The sequence below is a fragment of the Ictalurus furcatus genome, chromosome 8, assembly GCF_023375685.1.
Source record: "Ictalurus furcatus strain D&B chromosome 8, Billie_1.0, whole genome shotgun sequence".
Lineage (NCBI taxonomy): Eukaryota > Metazoa > Chordata > Actinopteri > Siluriformes > Ictaluridae > Ictalurus > Ictalurus furcatus.
Window position 1 is genome coordinate 13,124,888 of NC_071262.1, and position 15,523 is coordinate 13,140,410.

Genomic DNA, 15,523 nt, shown 5'->3' on the forward strand with positions numbered 1-15,523 from the left:
CAATTACTATAACTTTAATCAAGTTAATAAAACTATAAAGTTATCAAAAGCCAAATCAAGAAATGTGCATTATTTCCTAGTTAGAAAGAATCAGGACATAAACTCTACTGTAAACAATTTATTTGAATTCAATAAAAAAAAAAATACAAATAATAATAATTATATATATATATATATGTTAATTAAAGAAAGGCACTGTTAATGAAGCATGAGTATTGGTTGTCTGGGTGCAGATTAAACTTTGATCTAAAAATGTACTTGACTGAGCTTTTACCATAAAACAGTCATGTACATGTCCATGCAGGCAGAGTGTTTGGTTTGATTCTCAGCAATGGCACATAGTTTGTCCATGTCAGTACAGTGCGTCATATTGTAATGCAGTTTCTTTCTTCAGAATAGCACGATTAATGTGCTGCTAAATTATGCGCATAGACCTCTAGGCAAAATAAAATAGCCCCAACAAAGTATATATATACACACACTATATATATATATATATATATATATATATATATATATATATATATATTAATATATATATTAAATTATCTACTTACAATATATTTATCCTAAGATTACATTTGATCTGTACCCAGACAGCAGCCTCAGCTTTACCTGGTCCTTCCAAAAAACGTTTTTCTTATGTATAACATATTTGCTCTAACATAATCCAAATATACAAATATTTCTCATTATATACCCTATAGTATAAAACAATAAAATTCTTTTTGTCTAACACATCTATGTATTGTGTGTGTATATTTAAGGATCCATATACATGTATCTTTTTAAGGATTGCTCATAATTAAATGAGTGGGAAACGCAGCAGTTCTGTCTGAGCGTGAGTGCGCTGGAGGTTACGAGCAGAACGTCTTGATTTTCTGTGTGATGTCTGCACAACAGATGGGGCACTTGCAAAGAGGCTCGGAGCACTTCTTACAAGTCACCAAGTGTTTGCAGGGGATGAAGACGATCGCAATGTCACTGTCCATGCACACTTTGCAGAGCTTTTCACGCTGCAGCTTCTCCAGCTTCTTCAAGGGGTCTTCGTCTAAAAACAATTAGAAAATGTTACACCCTGATTTGCTGCATGGATATCTTACTTCAGCGAGAACAGAAGATTGCAATGAACTGTACTTACTCAGAGTATCCCGACACATATCAGAATCGCTATCAAACACACCAACGGTTATGTCTACAACGAGATCTTCCACAGTTGAATAGTCCTCACGGCTCTCTGACTGCAGTACATTTGATGCTGCTAAAGAAAAAGCAGAAGTAAGATGCGTGCCAGAAAAAGCCCATCAAATGCATTTCAGATGGCAAATTTTGTGGACAAGACTGACAATACATGTCAACAAATACAATAAATCAAAATCAGATGTACATACCTCTCTCACGACTGAAAAATCCATTCTAAAGAGATAAAAATATGAATAATCAAAATTAGAATTCAATGCCTGCTCGATGTTGTAAATGTTTGTTTTTTTTTTAAAGCACTTATTCACATTAAATATGAGATTAACAGATTTTATTAGTTTCACTCACTGAAGAGCTGCGTCCTGGAGTTCTTAGCTGAACGCTGTTGATAAACTCTTGCCCTTTTTCTGCGAGCAGGAAACTGCATCTGTTGGTCATTTCAAAAATGGATTCACAGGTCAAGTGCAGTACTGTACATATACAACATCTCATAGCTAATTGGTCACAAGGTGTTGATGAAATTTCTATGACAGCAGTACCGATCGCAAGACAAAACACAGGTTTGTGTTAATGCGGTCTCTCATACGCTATCATCACATGCTCCACATTACTAATAATGAACATGCTGTAAAGAAACAGTTATAGTCGTTGATATGGTGATGTTTTCTGTAAGGATGTGTTTAACATTTATGGAAAGAGTATCTAGTGTCGGTGCTTTGTAACAGTCAGTAAGCTTTCTGATATGGGAGAGTATTCAGGACAGAACATTTTAGGTGCTTTCTGGTTTTTCCTGTACCTTGACAAGCTGTGTTTTATTGTCTGATTAAGTTAAAGAGAAAGAAAAACAGAGGCTTCCGAGGGGATGACTTTATAACTGCTATAATATACAGTACGTGATAACAGGAACTAGTGTGTTTCAGAACTTTAAATAACTACAAATGGATAAAAAAAAGTACACCTTATTTTTTAATAAATAAAAATAAATAATCTATGGAAAATTGCTGTGGTATAAGAGGAATAAAACGCTTAAGGGCACACTGTCATAGGAAAATAATCACCTTTGGTGTGGTAACAGGTAACTCTACTTCATATTGAGCCTCATCACATCACCCCATTGTTGATTATGTTCCTATAAAATTTTGTCCCAAAACGTTTTATTCCTTACTTAGCACAGAAGATTAACTTTAAATAAATCACAAGTTTCCTAGACTACAAAAGAAAATAATATGAATTGTCAACGACTGCAAAAACATATTGTGCCTGTGTATCAAACAAATTACTAAACACATTATTTTAATTATGTAAAATTCAATTAAGTCACTATCTACCCATCTACCAATCGAAAGTAGCTAATTACCCTGGATAGTGCTTGGCATGCTCCTCCCACGGGTCCTCATCTGGCTGCCAGTTCTTCAGACGTCCTCCACATTTGAAGCAAACCACACAGTCTCGGTCACCTGCATAAACAACATGCATAACAGTGGCATGAAAATACATCACAATGATGTGATTGTAAATATGTCCTATTACAATCTGCACAAGACAAGAAAAAACAAACAAACAGTAGAATGCTCGAAATACGCCTTACCTATGCTAGAAAACCCAGCTCTAGCCAGCCTTTCAGGGTTGATGGGATGCACTCTGTCCCTGAAGCTTTCAAGGCGCTCCTCAAAGGACTCCATTGAACTGTTATGAGCACTGCTTCTCTGTCTTGGTTGCGTAGAGGGGATGTTCCCCACATCATGTCCCAAAATGAAAAGGCAGTCTGGATAAACTCTGGCATGTTCCTGCCAGGGATCATCACCTTCCTCCCAGTTGACCAGCATGCCTGCGCAGCAGAAACACTGCACCCTGTCTTCCTGCCTGTTACTCTCTGGCACGTAAAACATCCCAGCTTGCACTAGATCATGAGGCTGGACTGGGGACCAAGAGGGCCAGTTGCTGAACGTCTTCAGCCGTGCATCTTCGCTCTTCATACACTCAGGATGGGGAAAAGCCTGGACCGAGTTCAATTGTGTGCTCATTGCAGACCAGTCTGGCAGTCCGTCATCAGTTTCAATCTGTTCAAAACTATTAGAGTCAGCCATCGTCGCAATGAGAATGTCAGCTGAAACACAAATACACAAGATCCTTAAGTACCATGTGAATAAAGAACATTACTAGTTGTCCGAAGGTTAAACATAATTCAAATAACTTGGAAAAAATATTTTCTTAAATATCAAAAATCTAAAAGGTGTGCTTCATACCTGAAACCTAGATGAACATTTTACAGTTGGTTGTGTGACTGTAAGTCATTCCCTTCTAATGCTATTGAAGTTAGAAACGTGTATACCAATGTCGTATGTAACTTTAGAGACGGTCCCTTAATTTCCGCGTATCTGCGAATATCGAATATCGAACGTCCAACGTCACACCAACTTTATGCCCGTAGGTTGGAGAGTTATTACTGTTTTCAATCCACTGGCAGACTATCTTAATAGTTATAAACTATTTTATGGACGAGTAGTGGAGAAGCACTGGTGAATCCAAATGAATAAAACAAACCAAACTGTCTACAGGTGTGTTTTTGTTTGCTAGTGAAGTTGGCAGAAGAGGTGATATGAATCCGTGTATTTATATATTTATTTAACCGTCGAGCTTGTCGCGAAGCTATAACTAAATAACAATTCATTTTCTTTAAAAACAAACAAAAAAATCTGACTGTAAAATACTGTTCAGAATGTAATGCACTGTATCTAAAGAAATTACACGATTTTAGTGCTTGTTTTTTATTTTATTTTATTTTTTTTATTTCGGAATTGCACATAAGATAAGACTTCTTGTGAAGCTTCCCTGATGGAATTATTCGTGTATAAATTTTTTTGCGCATTTTTGTCCGCTGCAAAAAAAAAAAAATGACTGCTGCAAATATTTTTACACCTTCACTCAACTGACATGTCCGGACATGTGAATACATCCATATATATATATATATATATAATTATATTTTTACATGCACACACACAAGTGAAAATTGCATTTCCAATACTAAACATCCAAACGCAATCAAAAATTGACTGCACGACGTCACCTTTTAATGCCTACAGTATTATTACACGTGACAAAGCGGTCATGCGAGAATATAGTCACAGTTTATAGTAGCATTTCCGTTATTCCTCTCCAAAAGAGCTCTTTGATCATTGCTGGTATTAGTTTAAAACAAAGACTAGATAAGGTCCAGCAAACACTTTAACTTTGGTCAAATTGATTGCCTTGTTGTCAGCGACGGCTTCCTGATTAACAATTCAACCAAAAGTACAAAAATGTTTGGTCCAATTGTGACAAAGTATTTCAGTACTGTTCACCTTCCCACGCACAAACATTTTCTAAAACAATACACAAACATATAAAGACAAATTGCCCACTCACTTCCACGTACCCTGAATAACGGTTTATACTAGCGACAGTACAAACAGGAAAACCCCGGGATCGGTTTATAACCATTACTCACCTTATGTTGATAAATCAGGTAAATCTGACCCTTATGTATCTGATGGTACTGTTCAGATACTGTTATATACCGACAGCTTTTCTGGTGATTGACAGCTGACCTGCTCGACCCTTCTACTGCAAGAAGTCCAGAACCACAGCCAGGAGGAGGGGCGTGACGTCATCAAGACGCGCTTGACACATTTTTGGCCTTAAACGTCGGGCACAGCACATTTCAAAAATATTTTTATTCTCCCACGTCTTAGTTTTGGTTTCCATCGCATGTTTTTTTTTCTTTGTAATTTTGATGTCTTCGTTTCCTCTGTAAAATTCCTACATTCTGTCGCAAACCTAGACCACATTCTTACCACTTATATTACATCTCTCAAGATTAGAAAAGTTATTTCGTTTACAAAGTTCACTACGTTTCGTATTTTCATCTCCATATTTTATTTTAGCTTCAGCATAAAGTCCAGTAAGTGGTATAGGACACTGTTGGGTACCCTGACAATGGAGAGACTAAAGCAAATAATGCAGGGGAACCCGAAAGTATTGCGAGGGAAAATACAAATAATCTCACTGTGACCCTTGTGAGACCTGAACCATTTACTCAGTATTTATTCAGCTGCTGCTCTTTTACACACTGGATTTAAGTTTTTAATCTTGATTGGAGAAATATACTGCATATTAATGCCCATGGCTTTGGAATGGGATGTTCAATGGCCAGGTGTCCACATACTTTTGGTCATATAGTGTAAATAATCAGGCAGAGCAGTGTTCTCTTGTGCCGTGCTTAGACAGTCGGTATTACAAAATGCTACTGTAATATTTCTTATACAGGCCCTTATAAGTTTACTGTGAACACTCTTCCCTCCCTGTGAGCACCCCTGCTCTCTGTTTCCTGGTTCCTGTGTTGGTACCTTTTTCTCTTTGTTTCTTTGTTGACTCCGATGCAAACAGATGAAGCCCCTCACCATTTGTACGGTTCAGTGTAAAAGGAAGGCAGTTCAGTGTAAAAGGAAGTCGGGTAAGTGCAAAAGGAAGGCAGGTAAGTGTAAAAGGAAGGCGGTTCAGTGTAAAAGGAAGTCGGGTAAGTGTAAAAGGAAGGCGGTTCAGTGTAAAAGGAAGGCGGTTCAGTGTAAAAGGAAGTCGGGTAAGTGTAAAAGGAAGGCGGGTAAGTGTAAAAGGAAGTCGGGTCAGTGTAAAAGGAAGGCAGTTCAGTGTAAACGGAAGTCAGGTCAGTGTAAAAGGAAGGCAGGTCAGTGTAAACAGAAGTCGGGTCAGTGTAAAAGGAAGTCGGGTAAGTGTAAAAGGAAGTCGGGCAAGTGTAAACGGAAGGCGGTTCAGTGTAAAAGGAAGTTGGGTCAGTGTAAAAGGAAGTACCACGGCACATATAAACTTATTGTAACATATTAAACCCAGGGTTAGTCTTAGAAACTACAGCAAAAGGCTGTTTTTATTGTGTGAGGGAAATTATTCATTTTTACTTTGTAATAATTTTGTTTCTGTTCATATTCATCTGAGGATAATGCCTAAGAAGGCCATGTCATGTCACTGAGATCAGTACAGAATGTTTATCTGCTTACAGAGACACAAACATATTCTTCTGTTCAAGGTTCGTCTGCACATCTTGTAAGACCCTAAAACAAAGCCTGTTTTAACTGCCTCAAACTGCTTCTTATCAGTACACAGAAGTGTGTCATGCTCTGCGTTTCATATATATAGTAGTGGTTCAGCACAAGCGCTTCAGAGCACTTTCATTATTTTATACTGCTTAATTCTATCCTGTATTAACCATCTCTCTGTAATAAACCTTTTTTTACCTTCAGAGGGCGAGTCTGCAAGTGTTGTCTAATTTCCACGACAATTGCTAAAAAAAAATGTAAAAAAAATCACACTATATTATGCTCCATTCGTCTTATCAAAGAACTTGCAAATAATCAAGGGTTGTTTTTTTTTGTTTAAAAAAGAAAAATAATTAAAATTCAATAACTTATTGCTTATAGGAGTTACACATGTAAAACCAAATGTATAGCATATATTTTATTAATGATTATTAATGATATACATTAAAATACATTCAAAATTTGTTCAGTTGTACTTAGTTCTCTGCCCACTACAGAGTAAGCAAATACATACTTTGTCCTTTTTGTGTGTTTATTTCTTGAGAAATAGAAGAGAAAAGCTTGTATTTACAATGAATGTTCAATATAAAACAAACTTTACCACCGTCAACTTCAGTGTCGTGGCTGTGGATGTCTCTAAAATCAGTAGCTACTAATCTCTAATGTAATCTTTATTAAAATTACTTTTTTTTTTTCCAAGATAAAACCCAACATGCGTTTCTGACATTTATTTGTATCATCATCAACTGCATATGACATTAGTACAGAGTTTGGGAATAAACGTGCACAGAACACTTTACACAAGAATACTTATAATTTAGAAACTAATGTACAGTATAGACTTGACACAAAAAAACAAAAATAATGATTTTCAGGTTTGCTGAAATTCATGGCAGTTTTAATCTTGAGTTCACAACAAAAAAAATCTGAATGCACCACTTTAGTGTAGTGGGACTGAAAATAAATGCATAGGGAAGTGGTTGGGAACTGCAACAGGAACTTCACAACCTCATTGGATGGCTCTCACATTACAAACTGCTTTTTCCAACAAAGGCTTTTTTTTTTTTGTTGGTGAGGCACCTAAAGACATTTACTGTGACTGCAATCTGACATTTCGGTAGTACTGTGGTAGCTTCTGCATATGGATGTCACCTCACAGCTGTAGCACGCATGGCAGTGGAATGACACATTTGCACTTCAGTTTCAAACAGAGCTAAACAATTTCTACTATAACCTATATTTTAAATCACCAGTGTATTTGTCTCATTTGTCTTAATAACTATAGAGATCAATGATTCATTAATTCATTAATTTTCCTTCTGCGTTTCCTTTTGGGGGTCGCAATGGGAACAGGTTGAGAATGTGAGCCCAGACTTCTCTATTGCTAGCCTCAGATTCCAGCTCCTTTTTGTGATCCTCACACATTCTCAAACCAGCTGTACTTGGTCTGACCAGGGGTCTCCATCTAGTGGGTCATGCCTGATTTAGCTGTAGCTGAAGATTATGAAAATCACCTCAACTGGTTCAATTTGGAGGAACAGCACTTCCTAGATTGCCAAGCTTGTCACCCTATAATGGAGAGTAAGCCCAGAAACCCTATGGAGGACCTTATTCTGTCAGTCACTACCCTCAACTCATGACTATAGGTGGTGATAGGTACATAAATAGATAGCTTTGTCTGCAAAAAAATAAAATGCTCCTGCTTTTCACCACCACCACCACAAACTGATACAGCAACTTTAACACTGCTGCTGCTGATCTGATCCGTTTGTCATTCTTACTCTTGGTCTCTTTTCCCGTCATCTCGTGAATAAGATACCAAGATATATACACTCCTCCACCAGGGGCAAGAGAGAATCATGGCCTCAGACATAAATGTGCTGATTTACATCCCAGCCGCTTCACACTCAACAGTAAAATGTTCGAGTATGTGTTGGAAGTCCGCTTCAAAAAGTGCCAAGAGAAAATCATCTGCAAATTATAGGGATGCATTCTGGACAACTTTCCAACCTTGAGGACAAGATACACCCCTGATGCAGACTGCAATCCTACAGAGACCGGATTGCATAAAGTAGTGACCCAGATATCAAGTACTCCTATAATACTGCCCACAACAAATGTCAAGGCACAAACAGTGTCTTATTGAATGACATGCTATCTTATTGAAATATGGAAATATTAAATTGTGCCAGTTTTCTTAGCTTTATTTTGCATTTACACACATTTTCTTATTAAAATGTTCATATAAATGTTCTTGTTAATAGAAAACCATATAACATTAAAGGACTCAAGTAGCTGTAGGACTTAAGTTCCTTCTTGAGACATTTCCTGGAGACGTATTGACTTGGATGACCTCTTATTTACTGCCATTTGTACTTGGGATTGGTTTGGTCTTGTTTTTCTTTTCTTTGCTTTTGACAAGAAGTAATTCTCTACATTTTTCCAATAGCCTTCCGGCTTGTAAACGTGATCTTTGTACTGCAAAAAGGCAGCAATGTTCTTTTTGGAGAGCAGTGACTTTCTCCTTGCAACCCTGCCATGCACACTATTGTTCACTGTTCTCCTGATGGTAGATTCATGAACATTAACATCAGCCAATGTGAGAGGGGGCTTTAGTTGCTTAGAAGTTACCCTGGGTTCCTTTGTGACCTCGCAGACTATTATATGTCTTGCTCTTGGAGTGATCTTTGTTGCTTGACCACTCCTGGGGTGTTGAATTCCCTCCACTTGTACACAATCTGTCTGACTATGGATTAGTGGAGTCCAAACTTTTTAGAGATGGATTTGTAACCTTTTCCAGCCTAAAGCGTTCAACAACTCTTTTTCTGAGATCCTCAGAAATGTCATTTGTTTGTGCCAAGATACACTTCCACAAACACGTGTTGTGAAGATCAATCATTGATATCATTGACATTGATAGATCCTCATTTTTTAAATAAAACAGAGCGCTCACTCACACATAATTGTCATCCTATTGATTGAAAACACCTGAGTCTAATTTCACCTTCAAATTAATTGCTAATCCTAGAGGTTCACATACTTTTGCCACTCACAGATATGTAATATTGGATAATGTTCCTCAATACATAAATGACCAAGTATAATATTTATGTCTCATTTGTTTAACTGGGTTCTTGTTGTTTACTTTTAAGATGTGTGAAAATCTGATCATCTTTTAGAAAATTCTAAACGGTTCACAAACTTTCAAGCACCACTTTACATGTGTTAAACAACTTACAACAACAAGAAAGCCTTTCTTTCAAGGTATGTGGGTGGACAATGAAGGCACATTTCACATGGTTTTCAGATTCCTCAGAACCTAGGCCTTTTTTTTTCCTGGTATGATTTATGTTGCTCAACTATCAAGATCTTTTGCTCCAACTACATGAATAACATTCCGTCATGGTAAACTTTATAAAAAGCCAAATATGCATTTCCCTCTGACATATATTTTGTTTTTGCTATACACTGAAGACATTTGGGTTTGAGATCAAAAGTTGCATTAAAAATATCCATTTTTCTCTTTTTTGTTGAAAGTTCTTTGGTGTCATTTAATGGTAATGAATGGCAGGGATTTCACACATGTACTGTACAACTGCATATTTATACAGGTGCATCCCCAAAAATTGTGAATATTTGGGAAACGTTAATTCTTTTCAGTAATTTAATTCAAAAAGTGGAACTTTCATATATTCTAGATTCGTTACACATAAAGTGAAATATTTCAAGCCTTTTTTTGTTTGTTTGTTTTAATCTGGATGATTACGGCTTATAGATCATGGAAATAAAAAAATCCAGTATCTCAAAAATATTAGAATAAAGATTTTATAATACAGAAACTAATTTCATGACTACCACTTTTGACTTCAATAGGGCCAAAGTAATCAATTCCTGGGTTCGTAAAGGGTGGCAAATTAGGGGTTATACGATCTTGAGATAAATCTGTCATCTTTTGTCCATCTGCTTTCCCTTGAACACGTCTACAGAAGGTACAGTGGTGAATTATACTTCTTGCCATATTGTTTGCCCTGGGTAAACAATAGTGTTTGGACAGCATGTAATTTCTTCCTAAGTGACCATGAATATGTTTTAAAATGAGTCTGGAAATATGGGAATGTTTAGGCAGAATGGTTTGTTTTTTTTAGTTCCATTGGCATTGCTATTTTTTTAAGCCTTCCTCCTACCTTGAGTAGACCATTTTCAATGAATGGATTTAGATTGGCAATAGCACGTCTGTTTTGGACTTGATTTTCCTGTTCAATGTCTTTGACTTCCTCTTTGAAGTATTGCCTTTAAACATATTTAATTACTGACTCCTCTGCAACTTTTAGATCTTGTACTGACAGATATGATTTGGGTCTTTTATGCGCAAGATCCAAAAAATTTGGTCAGGAACCATTTCATTAGCTACATATTTTGACTTTCAGACTTGATTGGAGGAAATTCTTGAATTTTAGAATCCATGCTACAGCCTTCGAGCTTGTTCCATTGACTGTAGTGTTCAATCAACTCGGTTGTAGCACTTTTTGGCTCTTCCTTTAAAGCAAGTACATTGATAAGTGTAGGCCTTTTGGCCTCTGGGTCATTCAAGTCAATAGTATAGTTTGCATGTGAATTACAGCGGTGGTTTCCTCTAATTTTAGGAAACCTGGTCCATGTAGTCAGTGTTTCATTGCTACTAGAGCCTTTGTATCCAGTCCTCAAGATGCAGTCTGCTGGATTATATTTTGAACTTGCATACCTCCATTGGCTTGGGATTGAAAGGTCTCGAATAATGGACAGTCTATTTGCCACAAATGTGTGAAATCGAGACTTTTTGTTGTTTATGTACTATTGACTAGCTGTCAATCCAGAACGTTGATTCATTCAAAGGCAGGTGAAGTTCTTTCTTCAGCATTCGATCAATACACGATGCCAGTGTAGCTGCAGTAAGTAATAACTTGGGGATGGTAATTTGTTTAAGAGGAGAGAAGAAAAAAGGTGATGTTCAGCAGACATGTTTGGTAGACATGTTCAGCAGAAATGTTCAGCAGAAATGTTTAGTTCAGCAGAAATGTCCAGCAGAAATTTTCAGCAGAAATGTTTAGTTCAGCAGAAATGTTCAGCAGAAATGTTCAACAGAAATGTTCAGCAGAAATGTTCAACTGAAATTTTCAGCAGAAATGTTTAGTTCAGCAGAAATGTTCAACAGAAATGTTTAGCAGAAATGTTCAGCAGAAATGTTTAGTTCAACAGAAATGTCCAGCAGAAATGTCCAGCAGAAATGTTCAGTAGAAATGTTTAGTTCAGCAGAAATGTTCAACAGAAATGTTCAGCAGAAATGTTCAGCAGAAATGTTTAGTTCAGTAGAAATGTTTAGTTCAGCAGAAATGTTCAATAAAAATGGAATGGTGTTCTACTTGCGATGAAAACAAGACCGGTTGAACCATATTTATCAGTGTTTATCTTTTTAGCTTATATTTTGATGGAGTATGACAGCTGACCTCATGTTTAACCTAAAATCTTTTGTTAGCCAGTATTAATTAACAAGCCGTGATCCAACCATCCATCCATTTTCCATACCGCTTCTCCTACACATGCGGTGGAGCCCGGAGCCTATACCAGAGAACTGGGAGCACAATACTGCAGCAAACACCCAATTGTAGATAATTTAATTGCCTTTTGTATGGATTACAGTGTGCCCATTAATGTTAATTAGCAATATTTTTCCAGAAACAAACTAAAGCAAGAGTAGTGGAAGTAGTGGAGTAGTGGAATGAACTTGACTTGGTGGTGCTGTAATTTGAACTCACCTTCCAATCAGTAGCCCAATGCTCTCTGTATCTGTGTTGTGTTGTGTTTTTTTTTTTTTTGGATGATTATTGTTTTACTGTAAGTCCTTCTTACTAAGAGTGGTTTACAAATACAAAATCTAAATCCTGTATGAACCTGTATAAAGCATTTAAATGAATAAATTTCTGCAGTATAGCTCCAAAACATTTTCCTCAGTTTGACAAAGTAGCTTCAGTGAAAAAAGTAGCTTTAGTCAAGTCAAGTAAAGACAAGTCGGTTTTTATTTTCATTCCTCTATATAGCCTGTAAACATTGGAAGGAAATGTCATTTCTCCAGGACCATAGTGCAACAGTATGCAAGACTGGCATCTACAAATACACAACAGTGTGAGACACGTTCAGTGATATTCGATACTTTTTCTTAGGGTGGGTAGTAACTTTATGTTGTTTCCCCAACCCTGCCAGTATTTCTGAAATGATTTTTATTTATAATTTTGTTTATAATCATATAACTTTGCTACCTTGGCTGGAACTTCACTTGGCAGAGATGGGGTTTAAAATCACCTTCTGATCAGGAGTCCAATGCTTCTGTTATTGTGTCCACCCATTTGTGTTTGGTGGTTTGATCTGATTCAAAGCTCCATCTACTAATTCCCTCATATGTATCAATTGATGAATAGTGCCTCTGTAATAAGACACCTCTGTGTAATTTCCTATTTGATTATTCATGAAACACTTGACAGTGGACCATGCTTTGTTGAGAGGACTTCGATGTGCATCGTGCATGGGTATTTGCAGCATTTTATGGCCGTAGGATTGGGCAACTTTTGGACAACAGATCATTGGTAGAAGCTCCACCGGAGCTGTAGGATAGACAGAATTTCCACTCTTCTGGTTCTGCATTTCTCGTAAGATATGTGGGGTGACAATAATGGCACAATTCCTGTAGTGGTCATTTAACTCCGCACACAGCTCTTGAAATATTTCCTCATCTGGTTTCAGCATCCTGTCACTCAAAGAGAAGTACAACTTGTAGTTCCACGGAACCCAACCAAGTGCTCCACCAGCGTGGATAATGCTCAATGTAGAATGATTTCTCAGACTAGCATTTAGAGGAGATATGTCTCCAGTGACAAGGCATTCAGAAATTTCTGTTTTGCCAACATAAACTGGATAGAAGCCATGGCTCTGCAATTTTTTAACCTCCCTGATGTAGGTTGTGCACAGTGAACGGGAACTGACAATCCTTTGGCACATTTGTTGCACGAGGTTCATCAGTCTTAGATGCATGACTGAGCAGTAACTTGTGTTTAGTTATCCTAGAAGTAATTTATTAGGTTATCCTAGCAGTAACTTACTTGGTTATCTTACCAGTAGCTCGTTTGGTTATCCTTACAGTAACTTACTTGAGCATTCTAGAATTTTAACAGAGAATTGGAATCTTAGAATTTTGACCTTATATGGATGTCACCTCACAGCTGTAGCACCCATGACAGTGGAATGACACATTTGCACTTCAGTTTCAAACAGAGCTAAACATAATTTCTACTATAACCTATATTTTAAATCACCAGTGTATTTGTCTCATTTGTCTTAATAACTATAGAGATCAATGATTCATTAATTCATTAATTTTCCTTTTGCGTTTCCTTTTGGGGGTCACAATGGAAACAGGTTGAGAATGTGAGCCCAGACTTCTCTATTGCTAGCCTCAGATTCCAGCTCCTTTTTGTGATCCTCACACATTCTCAAACCAGCTATACTTGGTCTGACCAGGGGTCTCCATCTAGTGGGTCATGCCTGATTTAGCTGTAGCTGAAGATTATGAAAATCACCTCAACTGGTTCAATTTGGAGGAACAGCACTTCCTAGATTGCCAAGCTTGTCACCCTATAATGGAGTGTAAGCCCAGAAACCCTATGGAGGACCTTATTCTGTCAGTCACTACCCTCAAGTCATGACTATAGGTGGTGATAGGTACATAAATAGATAGCTTTGTCTGCAAAAAATTAAAAAGCTCCTGCTTTTCACCACCACAAACTGATACAGCAACTTTAACACTGCTGCTGCTGATCTGATCCGTTTGTCATTCTTACTCTTGGTCTCTTTTCCCATCATCTCGTGAATAAGATACCAAGATATATACACTCCTCCACCAGGGGCAAGAGAGAATCATGGCCTCAGACATAAATGTGCTGATTTACATCCCAGCCGCTTCACACTCAACAGTAAAATGTTCGAGTATGTGTTGGAAGTCCGCTTCAAAAAGTGCCAAGAGAAAATCATCTGCAAATTATAGGGATGCATTCTGGACAACTTTCCAACCTTGAAGACAAGATACACCCCTGATGCAGACTGCAATCCTACAGAGACCGGATTGCATAAAGTAGTGACCCAGATATCAAGTACTCCTATAATACTGCCCACAACAAATGTCAAGGCACAAACAGTGTCTTATTGAATGACATGCTATCTTATTGAAATATGGAAATATTAAATTGTGCCAGTTTTCTTAGCTTTATTTTGCATTTACACACATTTTCTTATTAAAATGTTCATATAAATGTTCTTGTTAATAGAAAACCATATAACATTAAAGGACTCAAGTAGCTGTAGGACTTAAGTTCCTTCTTGAGACATTTCCTGGAGACGTATTGACTTGGATGACCTCTTATTTACTGCCATTTGTACTTGGGATTGGTTTGGTCTTGTTTTTCTTTTCTTTGCTTTTGACAAGAAGTAATTCTCTACATTTTTCCAATAGCCTTCCGGTTTGTAAATGTGATCTTTGAACTGCAAAAAGGCAGCAATGTTCTTTTTGGAGAGCAGTGACTTTCTCCTTGCAACCCTGCCATGCACACTATTGTTCACTGTTCTCCTGATGGTAGATTCATGAACATTAACATCAGCCAATGTGAGAGGGGGCTTTAGTTGCTTAGAAGTTACCCTGGGTTCCTTTGTGACCTCGCAGACTATTACATGTCTTGCTCTTGGAGTGATCTTTGTTGCTTGACCACTCCTGGGGTGTTGAATTCCCTCCACTTGTACACAATCTGTCTGACTATGGATTAGTGGAGTCCAAACTTTTTAGAGATGGATTTGTAACCTTTTCCAGCCTAAAGCGTTCAACAACTCTTTTTCTGAGATCCTCAGAAATGTCATTTGTTTGTGCCAAGATACACTTCCACAAACACGTGTTGTGAAGATCAATCATTGATATCATTGACATTGATAGATCCTCATTTTTTAAATAAAACAGAGTGCTCACTCACACATAATTGTCATCCTATTGATTGAAAACACCTGAGTCTAATTTCACCTTCAAATTAATTGCTAATCCTAGAGGTTCACATACTTTTGCCACTCACAGATATGTAATATTGGATAATGTTCCTCAATACATAAATGACCAAGTATAATATTTATGTCTCATTTGTTTAACTGGGTTCTTGTTGTTT

The 15,523-nt window shown here is 37.2% G+C and overlaps 1 protein-coding gene across 3 annotated transcripts; it reads right to left on the minus strand.

Moving 5' to 3' along the window:
* Positions 1 to 521: 521 nt before the first annotated feature.
* On the minus strand, positions 522 to 5,061 carry LOC128611437 (E3 ubiquitin-protein ligase XIAP). 3 transcript variants are annotated; one of them, XM_053630945.1, is made up of 7 exons: positions 4,691 to 5,061; positions 2,789 to 3,307; positions 2,558 to 2,657; positions 1,549 to 1,627; positions 1,392 to 1,416; positions 1,142 to 1,258; positions 522 to 1,051 (listed from the first exon to the last, which is right to left on the minus strand). In XM_053630945.1, exons 2-7 carry the CDS (start codon positions 3,285 to 3,287, stop codon positions 858 to 860), a joined length of 1,014 nt encoding a protein of 337 aa, XP_053486920.1. In that variant the 5' UTR covers positions 3,288 to 3,307; positions 4,691 to 5,061; the 3' UTR covers positions 522 to 857. The 3 variants fall into 3 exon arrangements, with proteins under 3 accessions (XP_053486920.1, XP_053486919.1, XP_053486918.1); XM_053630944.1 differs by lacking the exon at positions 4,691 to 5,061 and adding an exon at positions 3,447 to 4,077 and having other exon boundaries at positions 1,142 to 1,261; XM_053630943.1 differs by having other exon boundaries at positions 523 to 1,051; positions 1,142 to 1,261; positions 4,691 to 5,054.
* Positions 5,062 to 15,523: the final 10,462 nt, after the last annotated feature.